Source organism: Anomalospiza imberbis, unplaced genomic scaffold (assembly GCF_031753505.1).
Source record: "Anomalospiza imberbis isolate Cuckoo-Finch-1a 21T00152 unplaced genomic scaffold, ASM3175350v1 scaffold_1213, whole genome shotgun sequence".
NCBI lineage: Eukaryota > Metazoa > Chordata > Aves > Passeriformes > Viduidae > Anomalospiza > Anomalospiza imberbis.
In genome coordinates, this window is record NW_027099608.1 from 3,529 (window position 1) to 25,291 (window position 21,763).

The following is a 21,763-nucleotide window of genomic DNA, read 5'->3' on the forward strand; positions in this document are numbered from 1 at the left end:
AATGTTCCCGAGTCACCCTCGATGTGTCCCTGGCACCCCAGCTGTGCCCGTGCCACCCCAGCTGTGCCCTTGGCACCCCAGCTGTGCCCGTGCCACGGGCAGCCCGCCCGGGGTGTCCCCCATTCCCACGGCCCTTCCCGTGCCCCCACCCTCCCGGAAATCCTTCCCGAGCCGTCACCGGGGGCCCCCCCGAGCCCCCCCAACTTCCTGCTTCCCGCCGGGCAGGGCAGAACAATTCCCGGCCGCATCCTGCCCGCCCCGGGGGCACCCTCGAGGGCACCCCCGGGGGCACCGGGGGGTCCCGGGCAGGACGTGGCCGTGGGGTGGGGGAGGGGGGCGGCAAACGGCCGGGCCCCCCATCCCCACCATCCCACCCACCCCCTCCCCCGTTTCCTGCTCCGTGTCTCGGGGTGTCCCCCGGGGCGTGGGGTGCCCCCGGCCTCGTGACACCGCGGCCTCAATGCCGCCTTGTGCCCGCGCCGCCCGCGTGACGCCGCCGCCGCCGCTGCCCCGTGGCACTGACGGGGCCCCGGCGTGGCCGTGTCCCCTCGCAGGGACCCCGTGGTGTCCCCACCGCCGCCCCGGTGCCATGGCTGTTGTCGTCGCCGTGCTGCTGGCCCTCGTCGCCGCCGACGCCACCGGCGCTGCCGGCGCCCCGGGGGCGTCGTGGAGTGCCGTGCCCAGGAGGACTGTGCCCTACGAGGGTGAGTGCCCGGGGTGGGGGGTTCAGGGGTGGCTTGTGGGGCGACACGGTGGTGGCTGCTGTCACCACGTCGGGTGGCTTTTGTCCCTCCCCAGCCCCAGGGTTTGTCCGCACGGCGGGGTTGGGTGGGTGTCCCCAAAACTGGGCTGTGGGGGGACGTGCAGGGATGTGCCAGATGTGCCATCCCCAGTCCTGTGCCAGCACCTGGGGGCCACTGCCCGGTGCTGTGTCCCCTGTCCCCGTCTATCTGCCCTGTCCCCTGTCCCTTCCCTGTGTCGTGTCCCTTGTCCCCATCCCTGTGCTGTGTCCCCTGTCCCCGTCTCTCTGCCACGTCCCCTGTCCCTTCCCTGTGCAGTGTCCCCTGTCCCTTCCCTGTGCTGTGTCCTCTGTCCCCTTCTCTCTGTCCTGTCCCTTGTCCCCATCCCTGTACTGTGTCCTTTGTCCCCATCACTCTGATGCGTCCCCTGTCCCATCCCTGTGTCGTGTCCCTTGTCCCCATCTCTCTGATGTGTCCCTTGTCCCATCCCTGTGTCGTGTCCCTTGTCCCCATCTCTCTGATGTGTCCCTTGTCCCATCCCTGTGTCGTGTCCCTTGTCCCCATCTCTCTGATGTGTCCCTTGTCCCCTTCTCTCTGTCCTGTCCCCTGTCCCTTCCCTGTGCTGTGTCCCTTGTCCCCATCTCTCTGATGTGTCCCTTGTCCCATCCCTGTGCTGTGTCCCCATCCCTGTGTCATGTCCCTTGTCCCCATCTCTCTGATGTGTCCCTTGTCCCTTCCCTGTTCTGTCCCTTGTCCCCATCTCTCTGATGTGTCCCTTGTCCCCATCCCTGTGTCGTGTCCCTTGTCCCCATCCCTGTGTCATGTCCCTTGTCCCCATCTCTCTGATGTGTCCCTTGTCCCATCCCTGTGCTGTGTCCCCATCCCTGTGTCGTGTCCCTTGTCCCCATCTCTCTGCCCTGTCCCATGTCCCCATCCCTTGCCATGTCCCCTGTCCCCATCCCTGTCCCCTGTCCCCATCCCTGTCCCCTGTCCCCATCCCTGTGCCCTGTCCCCGTCCCTGTGCCAGGTCCTTTGTCCTGTCCCTCCTCCATGTCCCCTGTGTCCACGCCCTGCCACCACCCTGTCCCATCCTGCCTGCCACGTCCCTTGTCCCATCCCTCTGCCGTTTCCTGTCCCCACACCCTGCCATCATCCTGTCCTGTCCCTCGGCTATGTCCCCTGTGTCCCCTGTCCCCATCCCTCTGCCACGTCCCCCTGCCCTGCCAGCACCCCGAGGTTCTGTCCTTGTCCTGTGCCAGCAGCCTCTGTCCCTGCCCTGTGCTGTCACCCTGTGTCCCCATGTCGTGCCAGCTCCAGTGTCCCTGTCCCCCTGCCATGCCCCGTGTCCCCGTGCTGTGCCACATTCTCCTGTCCCCATGTGGTGGCAGTGCCCCCCGTCCTCTATCTTTGTACCGTGCCACTGTCCCCGTGCCGTGCCCCTGTCACCATCCCTTTACTGTGCCACTGTCCCCGCGCCGTGTCCCCTGTCCCCATCCCTTTCCTGTGCCACTGTCCCTGTGCCGTGTCCCTTGTCCCCATCCCTTTACTGTGCCACTGTCCCTGTGCCGTGTCCCTTGTCCCCATCCCTTTACTGTGCCACTGTCCCCGTGCAGTGTCCCCTGTCCCCATCCCTTTCCTGTGCCACTGTCCCTGTGCCGTGTCCCTTGTCCCCACTCCTTTATTGTGCCACTGTCCCCGTGCCGTGTCCCCTGTCCCCATCCCTTTCCTGTGCCACTGTCCCCGTGCAGTGTCCCCTGTCCCCATCCCTTTCCTGTGCCACTGTCCCTGTGCCGTGTCCCTTGTCCCCATCCCTTTACTGTGCCACTGTCCCTGTGCCGTGTCCCTTGTCCCCACTCCTTTATTGTGCCACTGTCCCCGTGCCGTGTCCCCTGTCCCCATCCCTTTCCTGTGCCACTGTCCCCGTGCAGTGTCCCCTGTCCCCATCCCTTTCCTGTGCCACTGTCCCCGTGCAGTGTCCCTTGTCACCATCCCTTTCCTGTGCCACTGTCCCCGTGCCGTGTCCCTTGTCCCCACTCTTTTATTGTGCCACTGTCCCCGTGCCGTGTCCCCTGTCCCCACCCCTTTACTGTGCCACTGTCCCCGTGCCGTGTCCCTTGTCCCCATCCCTTTACTGTGCCACTGTCCCCGTGCCGTGTCCCTTGTCCCCATCCCTTTCCTGTGCCCCTGTCCCTGTGCAGTGTCCCTTGTCCCCACTCCTTTATTGTGCCACTGTCCCTGTGCCGTGTCCCTTGTCCCCACTCCTTTATTGTGCCACTGTCCCCGTGCCGTGTCCCCTGTCCCCATCCCTTTCCTGTGCCACTGTCCCCGTGCCGTGTCCCTTGTCCCCACTCTTTTATTGTGCCACTGTCCCCATGCCGTGTCCCCTGTCCCCATCCCTTTCCTGTGCCACTGTCCCCGTGCAGTGTCCCCTGTCCCCATCCCTTTCCTGTGCCACTGTCCCTGTGCCGTGTCCCTTGTCCCCATCCCTTTACTGTGCCACTGTCCCTGTGCCGTGTCCCTTGTCCCCATCCCTTTACTGTGCCACTGTCCCTGTGCCGTGTCCCTTGTCCCCACTCCTTTATTGTGCCACTGTCCCCGTGCCGTGTCCCCTGTCCCCATCCCTTTCCTGTGCCACTGTCCCCGTGCAGTGTCCCTTGTCACCATCCCTTTACTGTGCCACTGTCCCCGTGCCGTGTCCCTTGTCCCCCCCTCTTTTACTGTGCCACTGTCCCCGTGCCATGTCCCCTGTCCCCACCCCTTTCCTGTGCCACTGTCCCTGTGCCGTGTCCCTTGTCCCCATCCCTTTACTGTGCCACTGTCCCCGTGCAGTGTCCCCTGTCCCCATCCCTTTCCTGTGCCACTGTCCCTGTGCCGTGTCCCTTGTCCCCACTCCTTTATTGTGCCACTGTCCCCGTGCCGTGTCCCCTGTCCCCATCCCTTTCCTGTGCCACTGTCCCCGTGCCGTGTCCCTTGTCCCCACTCTTTTATTGTGCCACTGTCCCCGTGCCGTGTCCCCTGTCCCCACCCCTTTACTGTGCCACTGTCCCCGTGCCGTGTCCCTTGTCCCCACTCTTTTATTGTGCCACTGTCCCCGTGCAGTGTCCCCTGTCCCCATCCCTTTCCTGTGCCACTGTCCCTGTGCCGTGTCCCTTGTCCCCATCCCTTTACTGTGCCACTGTCCCTGTGCCGTGTCCCTTGTCCCCATCCCTTTACTGTGCCACTGTCCCTGTGCCGTGTCCCTTGTCCCCACTCCTTTATTGTGCCACTGTCCCCGTGCCGTGTCCCCTGTCCCCATCCCTTTCCTGTGCCACTGTCCCCGTGCAGTGTCCCCTGTCCCCATCCCTTTCCTGTGCCACTGTCCCCGTGCAGTGTCCCTTGTCACCATCCCTTTACTGTGCCACTGTCCCCGTGCCGTGTCCCTTGTCCCCCCCTCTTTTACTGTGCCACTGTCCCCGTGCAGTGTCCCCTGTCCCCATCCCTTTCCTGTGCCACTGTCCCTGTGCCGTGTCCCTTGTCCCCACTCCTTTATTGTGCCACTGTCCCCGTGCCGTGTCCCCTGTCCCCATCCCTTTCCTGTGCCACTGTCCCCGTGCCGTGTCCCTTGTCCCCACTCTTTTATTGTGCCACTGTCCCCGTGCCGTGTCCCCTGTCCCCACCCCTTTACTGTGCCACTGTCCCCGTGCCGTGTCCCTTGTCCCCATCCCTTTACTGTGCCACTGTCCCCGTGCCGTGTCCCTTGTCCCCATCCCTTTCCTGTGCCCCTGTCCCTGTGCAGTGTCCCTTGTCCCCACTCCTTTATTGTGCCACTGTCCCTGTGCCGTGTCCCTTGTCCCCACTCCTTTATTGTGCCACTGTCCCCGTGCCGTGTCCCCTGTCCCCATCCCTTTCCTGTGCCACTGTCCCCGTGCCGTGTCCCTTGTCCCCACTCTTTTATTGTGCCACTGTCCCCGTGCCGTGTCCCCTGTCCCCACCCCTTTACTGTGCCACTGTCCCCGTGCCGTGTCCCTTGTCCCCACTCTTTTACTGTGCCACTGTCCCCATGCCGTGTCCCTTGTCCCCACGCCCAGGACCCCACCCTCAGCCGTGCCACTGTCCCCATGCCGCCCCCGTGCCGTGCCAGCCCCGTGTCCCTGTCCCCGCCCGGGGCCCTGGCGCTGTCCCCTCAATGGTTCCTTTCTGCGGAGCCCGGGGGTGGCTGGGGGGCACGGGGGGGGTGCAGGGTCCCTGCAAAGGCCACTGTGTTCGGTGACAAAGGGACCTTTGTGTGCCACGGGGCCAGGGGTGGCCGGCGGGGGCGGGGGTGCCCCCGGGGGTCCCTGCCCTGGGTCCCCGTGTCCCCGCAGAGCTGTGGGGGGAGGGTGGTCCCAGCACGGTGTCCCCACAGAGCTGCATGGTGAGGTCCCCATGTCCCCATAGAGCTGTGGGGTCCCGGCTCAGTGTCCCCTGTCCCCTCAGAGCTGTGGGGTCCCAGCCCGGTGTCCCCATGGTCTGTGGGGTCCCAGCCTGGTGTCCCCACAGTCTGTGGGGTCCCAGCTCAGTGTCCCCTGTCCCCACAGTCTGTGGGGTCCCAGCCCGGTGTCCCCACAGTCTGTGGGGTCCCAGCCCGGTGTCCCCTGTCCCCACAGTCTGTGGGGTCCCAGCTCAGTGTCCCCTGTCCCCACAGTCTGTGGGGTCCCAGCTCAGTGTCCCCTGTCCCCACAGTCTGTGGGGTCCCAGCCTGGTGTCCCCACAGTCTGTGGGGTCCCAGCTCAGTGTCCCCTGTCCCCACAGTCTGTGGGGTCCCAGCCTGGTGTCCCCACAGTCTGTGGGGTCCCAGCCTGGTGTCCCCACAGTCTGTGGGGTCCCAGCTCAGTGTCCCCTGTCCCCACAGTCTGTGGGGTCCCAGCCTGGTGTCCCCACAGTCTGTGGGGTCCCAGCCTGGTGTCCCCACAGTCTGTGGGGTCCCAGCTTAGTGTCCCCTGTCCCCACAGTCTGTGGGGTCCCAGCCTGGTGTCCCCTGTCCCCACAGTCTGTGGGGTCCCAGCCCGGTGTCCCCACAGTCTGTGGGGTCCCAACCCACTGTCCCCACAGTTTGTGGGGTCCCAGCCCGGTGTCCCCTGTCCCCACAGAGCTATGGGTGGGATCTGACAGGGCTTGGATGATGCTGTGGTGTCCCAACCCACTGTGCCCACAGTCTGTGGGGTCCCAGCCTGGTGTCCCCACAGTCTGTGGGGTCCCAGCTCAGTGTCCCCTGTCCCCACAGTCTGTGGGGTCACAGCCTGGTGTCCCCACAGTCTGTGGGGTCCCAGCCCGGTGTCCCCACAGTCTGTGGGGTCCCAGCCCGGTGTCCCCACAGTCTGTGGGGTCCCAGCCCGGTGTCCCCACAGTGTGTGGGGTCCCAGCCCGCTGTCCCCTGTCCCCACAGAGCTGCAGGACACTGCCAAGCGTTTCTCCCAGGGCGGGGTCTCTCACTACCTGACGCTGACGCTGGACGAGGCCGAGGCGCTGCTCTACGTGGGTGCCCGCGAGGCCGTGTTCGCCCTGGCCACGGGCACCGTGGAGCTCAAGGCGGCGGTGAGGACCCCAAAAACGGGCAGGGTTTGGGGTGGGGGGTGCCCTGCCAGCCCCTGACCCCTGTGCCACCCCCAGATCTCCTGGGAGGCGCCCGTGGAGAAGAAGGCGGAGTGCGTGCAGAAGGGCAAGAACAACCAGGTGGGCACAGGGTGCTGGGGGGGTTTTGGGGCGCCCTACCAGCTCCAGGGGCCCTGTCCCTGTGCCATGCTCTGTGTCCCCGTGCCGTGCCAGCTCCAGGGTCCCTGTCCCTGTGTCCCCGTGCCATGTTCTGTGTCCCCGTGCCGTGCCAGCTCCAGCATCCCTGTCCCTGTGTCCCCGTGCCATGTTCTGTGTCCCCGTGCCGTGCCAGCTCCAGGGTCCCTGTCCCTGTATCCCTCTGCCATGTTGTGTCCCTGTGCCGTGCCAGCTCCAGGGGCCCTGTCCCTGTGTCCCTGTGCCAGCTCCAGGGTCCCTGTCCCTGTGTCCCTGTGCCATGTTCTGTGTCCCCGTGCCGTGCCAGCTCCAGGGGCCCTGTCCCTGTGTCCCTGTGCCAGCTCCAGGGGCCCTGTCCCTGTACCATGTTCTGTGTCCCCGTGCCGTGCCAGCTCCAGCATCCCTGTCCCTGTGTCCCTGTGTCATGTTCTGTGTCCCCGTGCCAGCTCCAGCATCCCTGTCCCTGTGTCCCTGTGCCATGTTCTGTGTCCCTGTGCCGTGCCAGCTCCAGGGTCCCTGTCCCTGTGTCCCCGTGCTGTGCCACATTCCCCTTGTCCCTATGTGGTGGCAGTGCCTGCTGTCCATTATCCCTGTCCCGTGCCACTGTCCCCGTGCCATGTCCCTTGTCCCCACTCCTATCCCGTGCCACTGTCCCTGTGCCGTGTCCCTTGTCCCCATCCCTTTACTGTGCCCCTGTCCCCGTGCCGTGTCCCTTGTCCCCACTCCTGTCCTGTGCCACTGTCCCTCTGCCGTGTCCCTTGTCCCCACACTCAGAACCCCCACCCCTTTACTGCCACTGTCCCTCTGCCGTGTCCCTTGTCCCCACTCCTTCACCGTGCCGCTGTCCCCGTGCCGTGTCCCTTGTCCCCACACTCAGAACCCCCACCCCTTTACTGTGCCACTGTCCCTCTGCCGTGTCCCTTGTCCCCACTCCTGTCCCGTGCCACTGTCCCCGTGCCATGTCCCTTGTCCCCACTCCTGTCCTGTGCCACTGTCCCTCTGCCGTGTCCCTTGTCCCCACTCCTGTCCCGTGCCCCTGTCCCCGTGCCATGTCCCTTGTCCCCATCCCTTTCCTGTGCCACTGTCCCCGTGCCGTGTCCCTTGTCCCCACTCCTATCCCGTGCCACTGTCCCTGTGCCGTGTCCCTTGTCCCCACTCCTTCACCGTGCCGCTTTCCCAGTGCCACATCCCTTGTCCCTTGTCCCCAATAATGTCCCCTGTGTCCCCTCCCAGACCGACTGCTTCAACTACGTGCGCTTCCTGCAGAGCTACAACAGCTCCCACCTGTACGCCTGCGGCACCTACGCCTTCCAGCCCAAGTGCACCTACATCGTGAGTGGGGTCCCAAATCCGGGTCCCCAATGTCCCCTGCCCTCCCTGGGCGTGTGGCCCTGTCCCCAGGGGTGGCATTTAGGGTGGTTTCATGTCTGTGATACCAGGTTGAGGGTGTCCCCAATGTCCAGGGGGTGGCATTTAGGGTGGTTTCGTGTCTGTGATACCAGGATGAGGCTGTCCCCAATGTCCCCTGCCCTCCCCGGAGACGTGGCTCTGTCCCCAGGGGTGGCCCTGTCCCCAGGGGTGGCATTTAGGGTGGTTTCGTGTCTGTGATACCAGGTTGAGGCTGTCCCCAATGTCCAGGGGGTGGCATTTAGGGTGGTTTCGTGTCTGTGATACCAGGTTGAGGGTGTCCTCAATGTCCCCTGCCCTCCCCGGGGACGTGGCTCTGTCCCCAGAGGTGGCCCTGTCCCCAGGGGTGGCGTTGAAGGTGGTTTTGTAGCTGTGAGGGCAGGATGGGGGTGTCTCCTGTGCACTTGAGGTGGCCCAGATGGGTCATCAGGGACACGGACACCCCTGGGTGAGGGACAGGGGCACCTCCAGATGATCCTTCTGGGACAGGAACAGTCCCTGATGTCATCTTGGAGGGGTCCCTGTCCCCAGAGTGGCCCAGGGATGTCCCTGTCCCCAGGAGGACCATCCAGGGATGTCCCTGTCCTCAGGACGACCATCCAGGGATGTCCCTGTCCCCAGGGGGACCATCCAGGGATGTCCCTGCCCCTCATCCAGGGCTGTCCCTGTCCCCAGGAGGACCATCCAGGGATGTCCCTGTCCCTCATCCAGGACTGTCCCTGTGCTCAGAAGGGTGGCCCAGGGATGTCCCTGTCCCCAGGAGGATCATCCAGGGCTGTCCCCATCTCAGAAGGACCATCCAAGGGTGTCCCTGCCCCTCATCCAGGGCTGTCCCTGTCCCCAGGGGGACCATCCAGGGATGTCCCCATCTCAGAAGGACCATCCAGGGATGTCCCTGCCCCTCATCCAGGGCTGTCCCTGTCCCCAGGAGGATCATCCAGGGATGTCCCCATCTCAGAAGGACCATCCAGGACTGTCCCCATCCCTCATCCAAGGGTGTCCCTGTCCCCAGGGGGACCATCCAGGGATGTCCCCATCCCTCATCCAAGGGTGTCCCCAGGAGGGTGGCCCGGGGTGGCTCCGCGCTGTCCCTGTGCCCAGGAGGGTCACCTGCAGGGTGTCCACGTCCCTGGGGCCTGTCTGGGTGGCACGGACATGACCCAGTGCCCCCCGTGCCCCCCCAGGAGCTCTCCGGCTTCACCCTGGACCCGGTGGCATTCGAGGACGGCAAAGGCAAATGTCCCTACGACCCCACCAAGGGCCACACCGGCCTCATCGTGGGTAGGTGACACGTCTGGGGCCACTTCTGGGGAGGGGTGCCACCCGTGCCCGCCACCCCCCTTAAACACCTCCCTCACAGATGGGGAGCTCTACTCTGCCACCTTCAACAACTTCCTGGGCACGGAGCCCGTCATCCTGCGCAACCTGGGCCCGCACTACTCCATGAAGACCGAGTACCTGACCTCGTGGCTCAACGGTGGGCACACGCAGGGCACAGGGGAGGGCACGGGGCACACGGGGAGGGCACAGGTGTGACCGGGTGGTTTTGCAGAGCCTCACTTCGTGGCGTCGGCCTTCGTGCCCGAGAGCGCGGGCAGCGGCAGCGGCGACGACGACAAGGTCTACTTCTTCTTCAGCGAGCGCGCCGTCGAGTACGACTGCTACGCCGAGCAGGTGGTGGCACGGGTGGCACGGGTCTGCAAGGTACGCCTGGGCACACCTGGGCACACCTGGGCACACCTGGGGACACGCCCTGAGCTGTTGGAGGTCGTGGGGTTGGGCATGGGGAGGAGTGCTACGCCGAGCAGGTGGTGGCACGGGTCTGCAGGGTACCTTGTCCTGGTCACCATGGTGGCCTTGTCCTGGTGCCCATGGTGGCCTTGTCCCAGTGCCAGTGGTCACCATGCTGGCCATGTCCTGGTGCCCATGGTCACCATGCTGGCCCTGTCCTGGTGCCCATGGTCACCATGGTGGCCCTGTCCTGGTGCCCATGGTCACCATGCTGGCCATGTCCCATTGCCCATGGTGGCCTTGTCCTGTTGCCTGTGGTGCCCATGGTCACCATGGTGGCACTGTCCTGTTGCCTGTGGTGCCCACCATGGCCATGTCCCAGTGCCTCTGGTAGCCTTGTCCTGGTGCCCACAGTCACAATGGTGGCTGTGTCCTGGTGCCCACGGTGCCCACCATGGCCATGTCCCAGTGCCTGTGTTGGCCTTGTCCTGGTGCCCACGGTCACAATGGTGGCTGTGTCCTGGTGCCCACGGTGCCCACCATGGCCATGTCCCAGTGCCTGTGGTGGCCTTGTCCTGGTGCCCACGGTCACAATGGTGGCTGTGTCCTGGTGCCCATGGTGCCCACCGTGGCCATTTCCCAGTGCCTGTGGGGTGCCCACAGTGGCTGTGTCCCAGTCCCAGTGGTCACCACGATGGCCCTGTCCTGGTGCCCGTGGTCACCACGCTGCCCACGGTGGCTGTGTCCCGGCGCCCGCGGTGCCCACAGTGCGCTGTCCCCGCCAGGGGGACGTGGGCGGCGCGCGGACGCTGCAGAAGAAGTGGACATCGTTCCTGAAGGCGCGCCTGGTGTGCTCGGCGCCCGAGCAGCAGCTGCACTTCAACCGCCTGCAGGCCGTGTTCACCCTGCCCGGTGCCCGCTGGCAGGACACCGCCTTCTTCGGCGTCTTCCAGGCCCGCTGGTGAGTGCCCGCCGTGCCCGCGCCGGCCCCGCGCACCTGGGGCCTGGCCCCAGTGACCACGGTGGCCTTGTTCTGGTGACCATGGTGGCCTGGTCCCAGTGACTGCGGTGGCCTTGTCCTGTTACCCATGGTGGTCTTGTCCCAATGACCATGGTGGCCTTGTTCTGGTGACCATGGTGGCCTTGTTCTGGTGACCATGGTGGCCTGGTCCCATTGACCATGGTGGCCTTGTCCTGTTACCCATGGTGGTCTTGTCCTGGTGCCCATGGTGGCCTTGTTCTGGTGACCATGGTGGCCTGGTCCCATTGACCACGGTGGCCTTGTTCTGGTGACCATGGTGGCCTGGTCCCATTGACCATGGTGGCTTTGTCCTGTTACCCATGGTGGTCTTGTCCTGGTGCCCATGGTGGCCTTGTTCTGGTGACCATGGTGGCCTGGTCCCATTGACCACGGTGGCCTTGTTCTGGTGACCATGGTGGCCTGGTCCCATTGACCATGGTGGCCTTGTCCTGTTACCCATGGTGGTCTTGTCCTGGTGCCCATGGTGGTCTTGTTCTGGTGACCATGGTGGCCTTGTCCTGGTGCCCATGGTGGTCTTGTTCTGGTGACCATGGTGGCCTTGTCCCAGTGACCATGGTGGCCTTGTTCTGGTGACCATGGAGGCCTGGTCCCATTGACCACGGTGGCCTTGTTCTGGTGACCATGTTGGTCTTGACCCAATGACCATGGTGGCCTTGTTCTGGTGACCATGGTGGCCTGGTCCCATTGACTGTGGTGGCCTTGTTTTGGTGACCATGGTGGCCTGGTCCCATTGACCATGGTGGCCTTGTCCTGTTACCCATGGTGGTCTTGTCCCATTGACCATGGTGGCCTTGTTCTGGTGACCATGGTGGCCTGGTCCCAGTGACTGCGGTGGCCTTGTTCTGGTGACCATGGTGGTCTTGTCCCAATGACCATGGTGGCCTTGTTCTGGTGACCATGGTGGTCTTGTCCCAATGACCATGGTGGCCTTGTTTTGGTGACCATGGTGGCCTGGTCCCATTGACCATGGTGGCCTTGTTCTGGTGACCATGGTGGCCTGGTCCCATTGACCATGGTGGCTTTGTCCTGTTACCCATGGTGGTCTTGTCCTGGTGCCCATGGTGGTCTTGTTCTGGTGACCATGGTGGCCTGGTCCCATTGACCACGGTGGCCTTGTTCTGGTGACCATGGTGGTCTTGTCCTGTTACCCATGGTGGTCTTGTCCTGGTGCCCATGGTGGCCTTGTCCCAGTGACAATGGTGGTCTTGTCCCTGTACCCATGGTGGTCTTGTCCTGGTGCCCGTGGTGTCACCATGGTGGCCTTGTCCTGTTGCCCTGATGCCCATCCATGGTGATCATGTCCTGGAAGCCATGGTGGCGTTGTCCTGGTGCCCGTGGCCGCTATGGTGGCCTTGTCCCGGTGCCCATGGTGGCGTTGTCCTGGTGCCCATGGTGCCCATGGTGGCCTTGTCCCACTGCCCGTGGTGGCCCTGTCCTGGTGCCCGTGGTGCCCATGGTGGCCTTGTCCAGGTGCCCATGTTGGCATTGTCCCGGTGCCCATGGCCACCATGGTGGCCTTGTCCCGGTGCCCATGGTGGCCCTGTCCTGGTGCCTGTGGTGCCCATGGTGGCCTTGTCACGGTGCCCACTGGCTGCCACCCCCGGTGTGCCCGCAGGGGGGACGTGGACGTCTCTGCCATCTGCCGCTACCCCATCCTGGAGGTGAAGAAGGCCTTCGAGGGGCCCTACAAGGAGTACCGGGAGCAGGCGCAGAAATGGGGGCGCTACTCGGGCGAGGTGCCCACGCCCCGGCCCGGCGCGGTGAGAGCGGGCACAGCAACCGCCTTGGGGGTGGTGGGGCCAGGTGTGGGGCTGGTGGTGTCCCCCGAGGGGTTGGCATCCATCCCTGAGGGGTTGGCATCCATCCATGGGGCTGGTGGTGCCCTCTGAAGGGTTGGCATCCATCCCTGAGGGGTTGGCATCCATCCCTGAGGGGTTGGCATCCATCCATGGGGCTGGTGGTGCCCCCTGGGGGGTTGGCATCCATCCCTGAGGGTTGGCATCCATCCCTGAGGGGTTGGGATCCATCCCTGGGGCTGGTGGTGTCCCCCGAGGGGTTGGCATCCATCCTTGAGGGTTGGCATCCATCCCTGAGGGGTTGGGATCCATCCATGGGGCTGGTGGTGCCCTCTGAGGGTTGAGATCCATCCCCGGGGCTGGTGGTGCCCTCTTAGGGGCTGGCATCCATCCCTGAGGGGTTGGCATCCATCCCTGGGGCTGGTGGTGCCCTCTGAAGGGTTGGGATCCATCCCTGAGGGGTTGGCATCCATCCATGGGGCTGGTGGTGTCCCCCGAGGGGTTGGCATCCATTCCTGAGGGGTTGGCATCCATCCCTGAGGGGTTGGGATCCATCCCTGGGGCTGGTGGTGCACCCTGGGGGGTTGGCATCCATCCCTGAGGGGTTGGCATCCATCCCTGGGGCTGGTGGTGCCCTCTGAGGGGTTGGCATCCATCCCTGAGGGGTTGGCATCCATCCCTGGGGCTGGTGGTGCCCTCTGAGGGGTTGGGATCCATCCCTGAGGGTTGGGATCCATCCATGGGGCTGGTGGTGCCCTCTGAAGGGTTGGCATCCATTCCTGAGGGGTTGGGATCCATCCCTGGGGCTGGTGGTGTCCTCCGAGGGGTTGGCATCCATCCTTGAGGGTTGGCATCCATCCCTGAGGGGTTGGCATCCATCCCTGGGGCTGGTGGTGCCCTCTGAGGGGTTGGCATCCATCCCTGAGGGTTGGGATCCATCCATGGGGCTGGTGGTGCCCTCTGAGGGGTTGGCATCCATCCCTGAGGGGTTGGCATCCATCCCTGGGGCTGGTGGTGCCCTCTGAGGGGTTGGCATCCATTCCTGAGGGGTTGGGATCCATCCCTGGGGCTGGTGGTGCCCTCTGAAGGGTTGGGATCCATCCCTGAGGGGTTGGCATCCATCCATGGGGATGGTGGTGTCCCCCGAGGGGTTGGCATCCATCCCTGAGGGGTTGGCATCCATCCTTGAGGGTTGGCATCCATCCCTGGGGCTGGTGGTGCCCTCTGAGGGGTTGGCATCCATCCCTGAGGGGTTGGCATCCATCCCTGAGGGGTTGGCATCCATCCCTGGGGCTGGTGGTGCCCTCTGAAGGGTTGGGATCCATCCCTGAGGGGTTGGCATCCATCCATGGGGATGGTGGTGTCCCCCGAGGGGTTGGCATCCATCCCTGAGGGGTTGGCATCCATCCTTGAGGGTTGGGATCCATCCCTGGGGCTGGTGGTGCCCCATGAGGGGTTGGCATCCATCCCTGAGGGGTTGGCATCCATCCCTGGGGCTGGTCGTGCCCTCTGGGGGGTTGGCATCCATCCTTGAGGGTTGGGATCCATCCCTGGGGCTGGTGGTGCCCTCTGAAGGGTTGGCATCCATCCTTGAGGGTTGGCATCCATCCCCGGGGCTGGTGGTGCCCTCTGAGGGTTGGGATCCATCCCTGGGGCTGGTGGTGCCCTCTGAGGGGCTGGCATCCATCTGTGCCCTCCTGAGTGGGATTTGGGATCGCATGTGCCCTCCTGAGAGGATCTGGGCTCTATCCACATGCCCTCTGTGCCCTCCTGAGAGGGATTGGGACCCGCCCCGGTGCCCCCGTGCCCTGGCAGTGCCCCCGCGCCCTGACGGTGCCCCCGTGCCCTCCCGGCAGTGCATCACGGACTGGCACCGGCAGAACGGCTTTGCCAGCTCTCTGGAGCTGCCCGACAACACGCTCAACTTCGCCAAGAAGCACCCGCTGATGGACGAGCCGGTGCCACCCCAGCGCGGGCGCCCGCTGCTGCTCAAGAGGGATGCCAACTTCACCCAGCTCGTGGTGGACCGCGTGGCAGGGCTGGACGGGGCCACCTACGAGGTGCTCTTCATTGGCACAGGTGATGCCAGGGGACGGGGGGCACAGGGGACAGGGACAGGGCACAGGGAATGCCAGGGGACAGGGGGCACAGGGAATGCCAGGGGGCAGAGGAGATAGGGAATGCCAGGGGGCACAGGGCACAGGGAATGCCAGAGGACAGGGGGCACAGGGCACAGGGAATGCCAGAGGACAGAGAAGATAGGGAATGCCAGGGGGCACAGGGCACAGGGAATGCCAGGGGACAGGGGGCACAGGGCACAGGGAATGCCAGAGGACAGAGAAGATAGGGAATGCCAGGGGGCACAGGGCACAGGGAATGCCAGGGGACAGGGGGCACAGGGGACAGGGACACAGGGGACAGGGCACAGGGAATGCCAGGGGGCAGAGGAGATAGGGAATGCCAGGGGACAGGGGGCACAGGGGACAGGGAATGCCAGGGGACAGGGGGCACAGGGAATGCCAGGGGGCAGAGGAGATAGGGAATGCCAGGGGACAGGGGGCACAGGGGACAGGGAATGCCAGAGGACAGGGGGCACAGGGAATGCCAGGGGGCAGAGGAGATAGGGAATGCCAGGGGGCACAGCGGACAGGGAATGCCAGGGGACGGGGGGAACAGGGAATGCCAGGGGACAGGGGGCACAGGGAATGCCAGGGGACAGGGGGCACAGGGAATGCCAGGGGACAGGGGGCACAGGGAATGCCAGGGGGCACAGGGGACAGGGAATGCCAGGGGATAGGGCACATGGCACAGGGAATGCCAGAGGACAGGGGGCACAGGGAATGCCAGGGGACAGAGGGGACAGGGAATGCCAGGGGACAGGGGGCACAGGGAATGCCAGGGGACAGGGGGCACAGGGGACAGGGCACAGGGAATGCCAGGGGACAGGGCACAGGGAATGCCAGGGGACAGGGGGCACAGGGAATGCCAGGGGGCAGGGGGCACAGGGCACAGGTGATGCCAGGGGACAGGGCACAGGGAATGCCAGGGGACAGGGGGCACAGGGGACAGGGCACAGGGAATGCCAGGGGGCAGGGGGCACAGGGCACAGGTGATGCCAGGGGACAGGGGGCACAGCATGGCAGGGCTGGGCAGTGCCACCTACAAGGCGATCTTCACTGGCACAGGTGATGCCAGGGGACAGGGGGCACAGAGGGGACAGGGCACAGAGGAGACACGGCACCACGGGGACAGGGCAGCACGTGGCCAGCCCTGGGGTGCCCCGTGCCGAGCGCCCGCCGTGCCCGCCCGCAGGTGACGGCTGGGTGCACAAGGCGCTGGATTTGGGCACCCGCATCCACCTGGTGGAGGAGCTGCAGGTGTTCGAGCCGGCGCAGCCCGTCGAGAGCCTGGTACTGGCGGGCACCAAGGTGAGCGTGCCAGGGGGTGGCGGCGTCACCGCGGTGCCACCGCCCCCGGCGGCGTCACCCACCCTCCCCACCCCTCCCCTGGCAGAAGCTGCTGTTCGCCGGGTCCCGCTTGCAGGTGGCACAGCTGCCCCTGGCAGAGTGCGGGCGCTACCAGTCCTGCACCGACTGCGTGCTGGCACGGGACCCCTACTGCGCCTGGAGCCGCAACGGCAGCGCCTGCGTCCGCACCGACGGGCACAACGGGTACGGGCGCCGCGGGCACCAGCGCACAGGGATGGCACCCAGGGCACAGGGATGGCAACCAGGGCACTGGGATGGCAACCAGAACACGGGGATGGTGCCCAGGGTATGGGGATGGCACCCAGCGCACGGGGATGGCACCCAGGGCACGGGGATGGCACCCAGGGCACGGGGGTGGCAACCAGAACACGGGGATGGTGCCCAGGGCGTGGGGATGGCACCCAGGGCACAGGGATGGCAACCAGAACACGGGGATGGCAACCAGAACACGGGGATGGCACCCAGGGCACGGGGGTGGCAACCAGAACACGGGGATGGTGCCCAGGGCGTGGGGATGGCGCCCAGGGCACAGGGATGGCAACCAGAACACGGGGATGGCAACCAGAACACGGGGATGGCACCCAGGGCACGGGGATGGCAACCAGGCCAGGCTCAGGCTGGATTTTGGGAAGGGTTCTGTCCCCAGAGGGTGCTGGGCACTGCCCAGGGAACGGGCACGGCCCCGAGGCTGACGGAGTCCAGGAGTGGTTGGATTTTGGGGTGTGCAGGGCTGCCAGGAATGCCCAGGGTGGGATTTTGGGGTGTCTGTGCAGGGATGCCCAGGCTGGGATTTTGGGGTGTCTGTGCAGGGCCTGGGGTGGGATCAGTGATCCCTGGGGGTCCCTGGGGAGGGGGCACCACGGGTACCCCCTCACTGTGCCCTCCGCCCGCAGGTCCCACCTGGTGCAGGACGTGCTGAGCTCCGACACCGGCGCCTGCTCCGTGCCACAGGTGGCCAAGCAAGGTGAGACGCGACTGGTGCCACGTGGGTGTGCCCATGCCATCCCATGCGCCCCGTGCCACCCCATCCCATGGATCCCATCCCGTGGATCCTGTCCCATGGATCCCATCCCATGGATCCCATCCCATGGATCCTATCCCATGGATCCCATCCTGTCCCATGGATCCCATCCCATGGATCCCATCCCATGGATCCCATCCCGTCCCACACATCCCACCCCACCCCATCCCATGGATCCCATATCGTGGATCCCATCCCATGGACCTCATCTCATCCCATCCCATGGATCCCATCCCATCTCATGGATCCCATCCCATGGATCCCATCCTGTCCTACAGATCCCACCCCATCCCATGGATCCCATCCCATTGATCCCACCCCATCCCATGGATCCCATCCCATGGATGCCATCCAAACCATGGATCCCATCTCATGGATCCCATCCCATGGATCCCATCCCATCCCATGGATCCCATCCCCTGGATCCCATCCCATCCCATGGATCCCGTCCCATGGATCCCATCCCATGGATCCCATCCCATGGATCCCACCCCATCCCATGGATCCCATCCCATGGATCCCATCCCATGGATCCCATCCCATGGATCCCATTCCATCCCATCCCATGGATCCCGTCCCATGGATCCCGTCCCATGGATCCCATTGATCCCACCCCATCCCCTGGACCCCACCCCACCCCACGGATCCCCCCCGCCCCGTCCCCGCTGACGTCCCCGTCCCCTCAGGGCCGCTGACCCCCAAGAACGTGACGGTGGTGGCGGGCACCGACCTGGTGCTGACGTGCCGCCTGGCCTCCAACCTGGCGCGCGCCCTCTGGACCTTCGAGGGCCGGGCGCTGGCGGCCCAGCAGGCGCTGGTGCTGGGCGAGGCGCGGCTGCGGGCGCTGGTGGTGCCCGGCGCGGGCGCCCAGCACAGCGGCACCTACCGCTGCCTGGCCGAGGAGCAGGGCGCCCGCCTGCCCGCCCAGGAGTACCGCGTGGCCGTGCTGGCCGGCCCGGGGGCGCCGCTGGAGACGCGGGCGCCGGCGGACGGGCTGGGCGCCGTGTGGGCGCTGGCCGTGTGCCTGGGCGCCCTGTGCCTGCTGCTGCTGCTGGCCGTGCTGTCGCTGTGGCGCCGGCTGCGCCACGAGCTGGGCAAGGGCGCCAAGGCCATCGAGAGCACCCTGGTGTACCCCATCGAGCTGCCCAAGGAGCCGCCCAGCCCGCGCTTCGTGCCCAGCGCCGCCTCCGACTCGGACGAGAAGCTCTGGGACCCGTCCAGTTATTACTACTCGGACGGCTCGCTCAAAATCGTGCCCGGCCACGCCAGCACGGCCGGCGCCGCCTGCTGCCGCAACGGCGGCCCCGGCGCCGCCTCGCCGCCCGCCGGCATCCCCGGGCAGCCGCTGCACTCGCCCACCCGCATCCACCTGGGCCCCCTGCGCGGCTCGGCCTCCAACGGCTACATCCGCCTGGCGCTGGGCGCCGAGGAGCGCCCGGCCTGCGCCGACCTGGCCGAGGAGCTGCGGCGCAAGCTGCAGCAGCGCCAGCCCCTGCCCGACTCCAACCCCGAGGAGTCGTCGGTGTGAGCGGCGCCCGCCTCGGCTCCGGGAGCCGGCGCGGGCGCCGCGGAGCGGGCGCGGCAGAGCTGGCGTCGGGATCCGGCCGGGGACGGGCGGCTGGCACCAAAACCCGGCTGGGGACGGGCAGCTGGCACCAAAACCTGGCTCGTGATGGACGCCTGGCATCAGAACCCAGCTGGGGACGGGCAGCTGGCACCAAAACCTGGCTCGTGATGGACGCCTGGCATCAGAACCCAGCTGGGGACGAGCACCTGGCACCAGGACGGGGCTCATGATGGACGCCTGGCACCAGGACGGGGCTCATGATGGACGCCTGGCACCGGGACCTGGCTCGGGACGGGCGCCTGGCATCGGCACCCAGCTGGAGATGGACACCTGGCACTGGCACCCGCCTTGGGGACAGGATTGCCACGCTGGTACCAGCCCTGGGGACGGCAGGGTCACCGCAGGATGTGCCCAGCGTCACCCCAGTGCCAGTGCCCACCTTGGGGGCTGATGGGCTGGCACTGGTGCCCACCTTGGGGACAGGATTGTCACGCCAGCACCCACCTCGGTGACAGCAGTGTCACCCCGGTACCCACCCTGGGAACAGGAGTGCCACCTCAGTGCCAGCGTCTGGCACCAGTGCCCACCTTGGGGACAGGATTGTCACCTCCGCACCGGTGTCTGCCTCGGGGGTGGCACCGCCGCCCTGGCACCCAGGATCGTCACTTGGGCGCCCGCCCCGGGGACAGGGCTGGCACCCAGGGGGTGGCACCACCGCCCTGGCACCCAGGATCGCCACTTGGGCGCCCACCCTGGGGACAGGGCTGGCACCCAGAGGGTGGCACCGCCGCCCTGGCACCCAGGACCGTCACTTGGGCGCCCGCCCCGAGGACAGGGCTGGCACCCAGGGGGTGGCACCGCCGCCCTGGCACCCAGGACCGTCACTTGGGCGCCCGCCCCGAGGACAGGGCTGGCACCCTGGCACCGCCGCCCTGGCACCCAGGACCGTCACTTGGGCGCCCGCCCCGGGGACAGGGCTGGCACCCAGGGGGTGGCACCGCCGCGCTGGCACCCAGGATCGTCACTTGGGCGCCCGCCCCGGGGACAGGGCTGGCACCCAGAGGGTGGCACCGCCGCCCTGGCACCCCGGACCGTCACTTGGGCGCCCGCCACGGGGACAGGGCTGGCACCCAGAGGGTGGCACTGCCGCCCTGGCACCCAGGATCGTCACTTGGGCGCCCGCCCTGGGGACCCAGGGGGTGGCACCCAGGGGGTGGCACCGCCGTGCTGGCACCCAGGATCGTCACTTGGGCGCCCGCCCCGGGGACAGGGCTGGCACCCTGGCACCGCCGCCACCCAGCCGTGCCACTCGCGGTGCCAGCGCCTTCGGTACGGTGTCCCCACGCAGGGACAGACTTGGGGACGCCCGGTGCCCGCCCGGTGCCCTCGGGACGATTTTTTTGGGCTCGTTTCGGGTTTTTCTCCCTGAGGTTTTTCTATCTGCCCCCCTCCCTCCCTCCGTGCCCTCCGTGCCCCCCGTGCCCCCCGTGCCAGGGCTCTGTCCCCGCCCTGCCCTGGCACTTTGCCCCCCGGTGTCCCCGTCCTGTCCCCAACCCCTGCACGCCCCCCGCCCCGTTTTGTATCAGCCCCACCCCGCTGTAATTTATTTGGTACCGAAATATATTTATTTGTTGTAAATACCTGAGTATTTTTATATTCATAATAAAAAGACTTCCGAAAAAAAAAAAGCAAAAAAATCCAAAAACGAATCCTGGGGATTTTTTCTCTTTTTCTGGGGGGATTTTGGGAGAGATTTTGGTTTTGGGGGAATTTTGGGGGAGGTTTTGGGGACTTTTTGGAGGAGTTTGGGGGAGATTTTGGGGGAGTTTGGGGGAGGTTTTGGGGAATTTTTGGGGAGGTTTTGGGGGAATTTTGGGGGAGGTTTTAGGGGAGTTTTTGGGGAGTTTTTGGGGGAGATTTTGGGGAGGTTTTGGGGAATTTTTGGGGAGGTTTTGGGGGAATTTTGGGGGAGTTTGGGGGAGGTTTTGGGGGAGTTTTTGGGGAAATTTTGGGGGAGATTTTGGGGAATTTATGGGGGAGGTTTTGGGCAAGTTTTGGGGAGGTTTTAGGGGAGTTTTGGGGAGGTTTTGAGGGAATTTTGGGGGAGTTTGGGGGAGTTTTTGGGGGAGGTTTTGGGGAATTTTTGGGGGGAGTTTTTGGGGGAGGTTTTGGGGAGTTTTGGGGGAGGTTTTGGGGAGGTTTTAGGGGAGGTTTTGGGGAATTTTTGGGGGAGTTTTTGGGGAAGTTTTGGGGGAGTTTTGGGGAAGTTTGGGGGAATTTTTGGGGGAGGTTTTAGGGGAGTTTTGGGGGAATTTTTGGGGGAGTTTTTGGGGAAGCTTTGGGGAGTTTTGGGGAGGTTTTGGGGAAGTTTGGGGTAGGTTTTAGGGGAGTTTTAGGGGAATTTTTGGGGGAGGTTTTGGGGAATTTTTGGGGGAGGTTTTGGGGAGTTTTGGGGGAGGTTTTAGGGGAGTTTTGGGGGAATTTTTGGGGAATTTTTGGGGGAGGTTTTGGGGGAAGTTTTTGGGAGGTTTTGGGGGAGGTTTTGGGGGAGTTTGGGGGAGGTTTTAGGGGAGTTTTGGAGGAATTTTTGGGGGAGGTTTTGGGGAAGCTTCGGGGAGTTTTGGGGGAAGTTTTGGGGAAGTTTTGCTTGAGGTTTTGAGCTCTCCCACCCCCCCCCCGGTGCTGAGCTCATGGAAAATCTCCAGCGGGGCTAAAAAAGGATAAAAGCGGAGCCGTTCCCAGGCGGGGGGGCCGGGGCCGGGCTCCCCCTCCCCTCCCCGGGGAGGCTCCGCTGGGAACAGCGCCGGAAATGGGGGAGGGGGCTGGGAACGGGGGTCAGGGCCCCTGGGAAATGGGGCTGGGGGCGGGGGGGGACCCCAGGGACACCCCAAAATCGGGGAGGACACCCCAATACAGGGGAGGGGGCTCCGGGACACCCCAATATAGGGGAAGGGGCTCCGGGACACCCCCAAAATCGGGGGAGGGGGACCTCAAGGAGACCCCCAAGGTCGGGGAGGGGGCTCCGGGACACCCCAAAATCGGGGGAGGACACCCCAAATACAGGGGAGGGGTCTCCGGGACACCCCAATAGAGGGGAGGGGGCTCCGGGGACACCCCAAAATCGGGGAGGGGGACCTCAAGGAGACCCCCAAGGTCGGGGAGGGGGGAGCCCAGGGATACCCCAAAATCGGGGAGGGGGAACCCAAGGACACCCCAGTATGGGGGA

At 65.4% G+C, this 21,763-nt stretch overlaps 1 protein-coding gene across 1 annotated transcript; it reads left to right on the forward strand.

Moving 5' to 3' along the window:
* The first annotated feature begins 434 nt into the window (after nucleotides 1-434).
* On the forward strand, nucleotides 435-18,628 carry LOC137465960 (semaphorin-4C-like). The gene is made up of 14 exons (XM_068177922.1): nucleotides 435-704; nucleotides 6,145-6,293; nucleotides 6,369-6,431; nucleotides 7,719-7,817; nucleotides 9,077-9,173; nucleotides 9,253-9,369; nucleotides 9,445-9,596; nucleotides 10,409-10,584; nucleotides 12,281-12,425; nucleotides 14,318-14,540; nucleotides 15,774-15,889; nucleotides 15,975-16,132; nucleotides 16,843-16,913; nucleotides 17,657-18,628. Exons 1-14 carry the CDS (start codon nucleotides 461-463, stop codon nucleotides 18,496-18,498), a joined length of 2,652 nt encoding a protein of 883 aa, XP_068034023.1. The 5' UTR covers nucleotides 435-460; the 3' UTR covers nucleotides 18,499-18,628.
* Nucleotides 18,629-21,763: the final 3,135 nt, after the last annotated feature.

Excerpts from the sequence above, each read along its gene's own strand:
- LOC137465960 (XM_068177922.1), top strand. The coding sequence starts at position 461 with ATGCCGCCTTGTGCCCGCGCCGCCCGCGTGACGCCGCCGCCGCCGCTG. Across the intron at positions 14,541-15,773 it reads GGTGCTCTTCATTGGCACAG|GTGACGGCTGGGTGCACAAG; the intron begins GTGATGCCAGGG and ends GCCCGCCCGCAG. Across the intron at positions 15,890-15,974 it reads TGGTACTGGCGGGCACCAAG|AAGCTGCTGTTCGCCGGGTC; the intron begins GTGAGCGTGCCA and ends CTCCCCTGGCAG.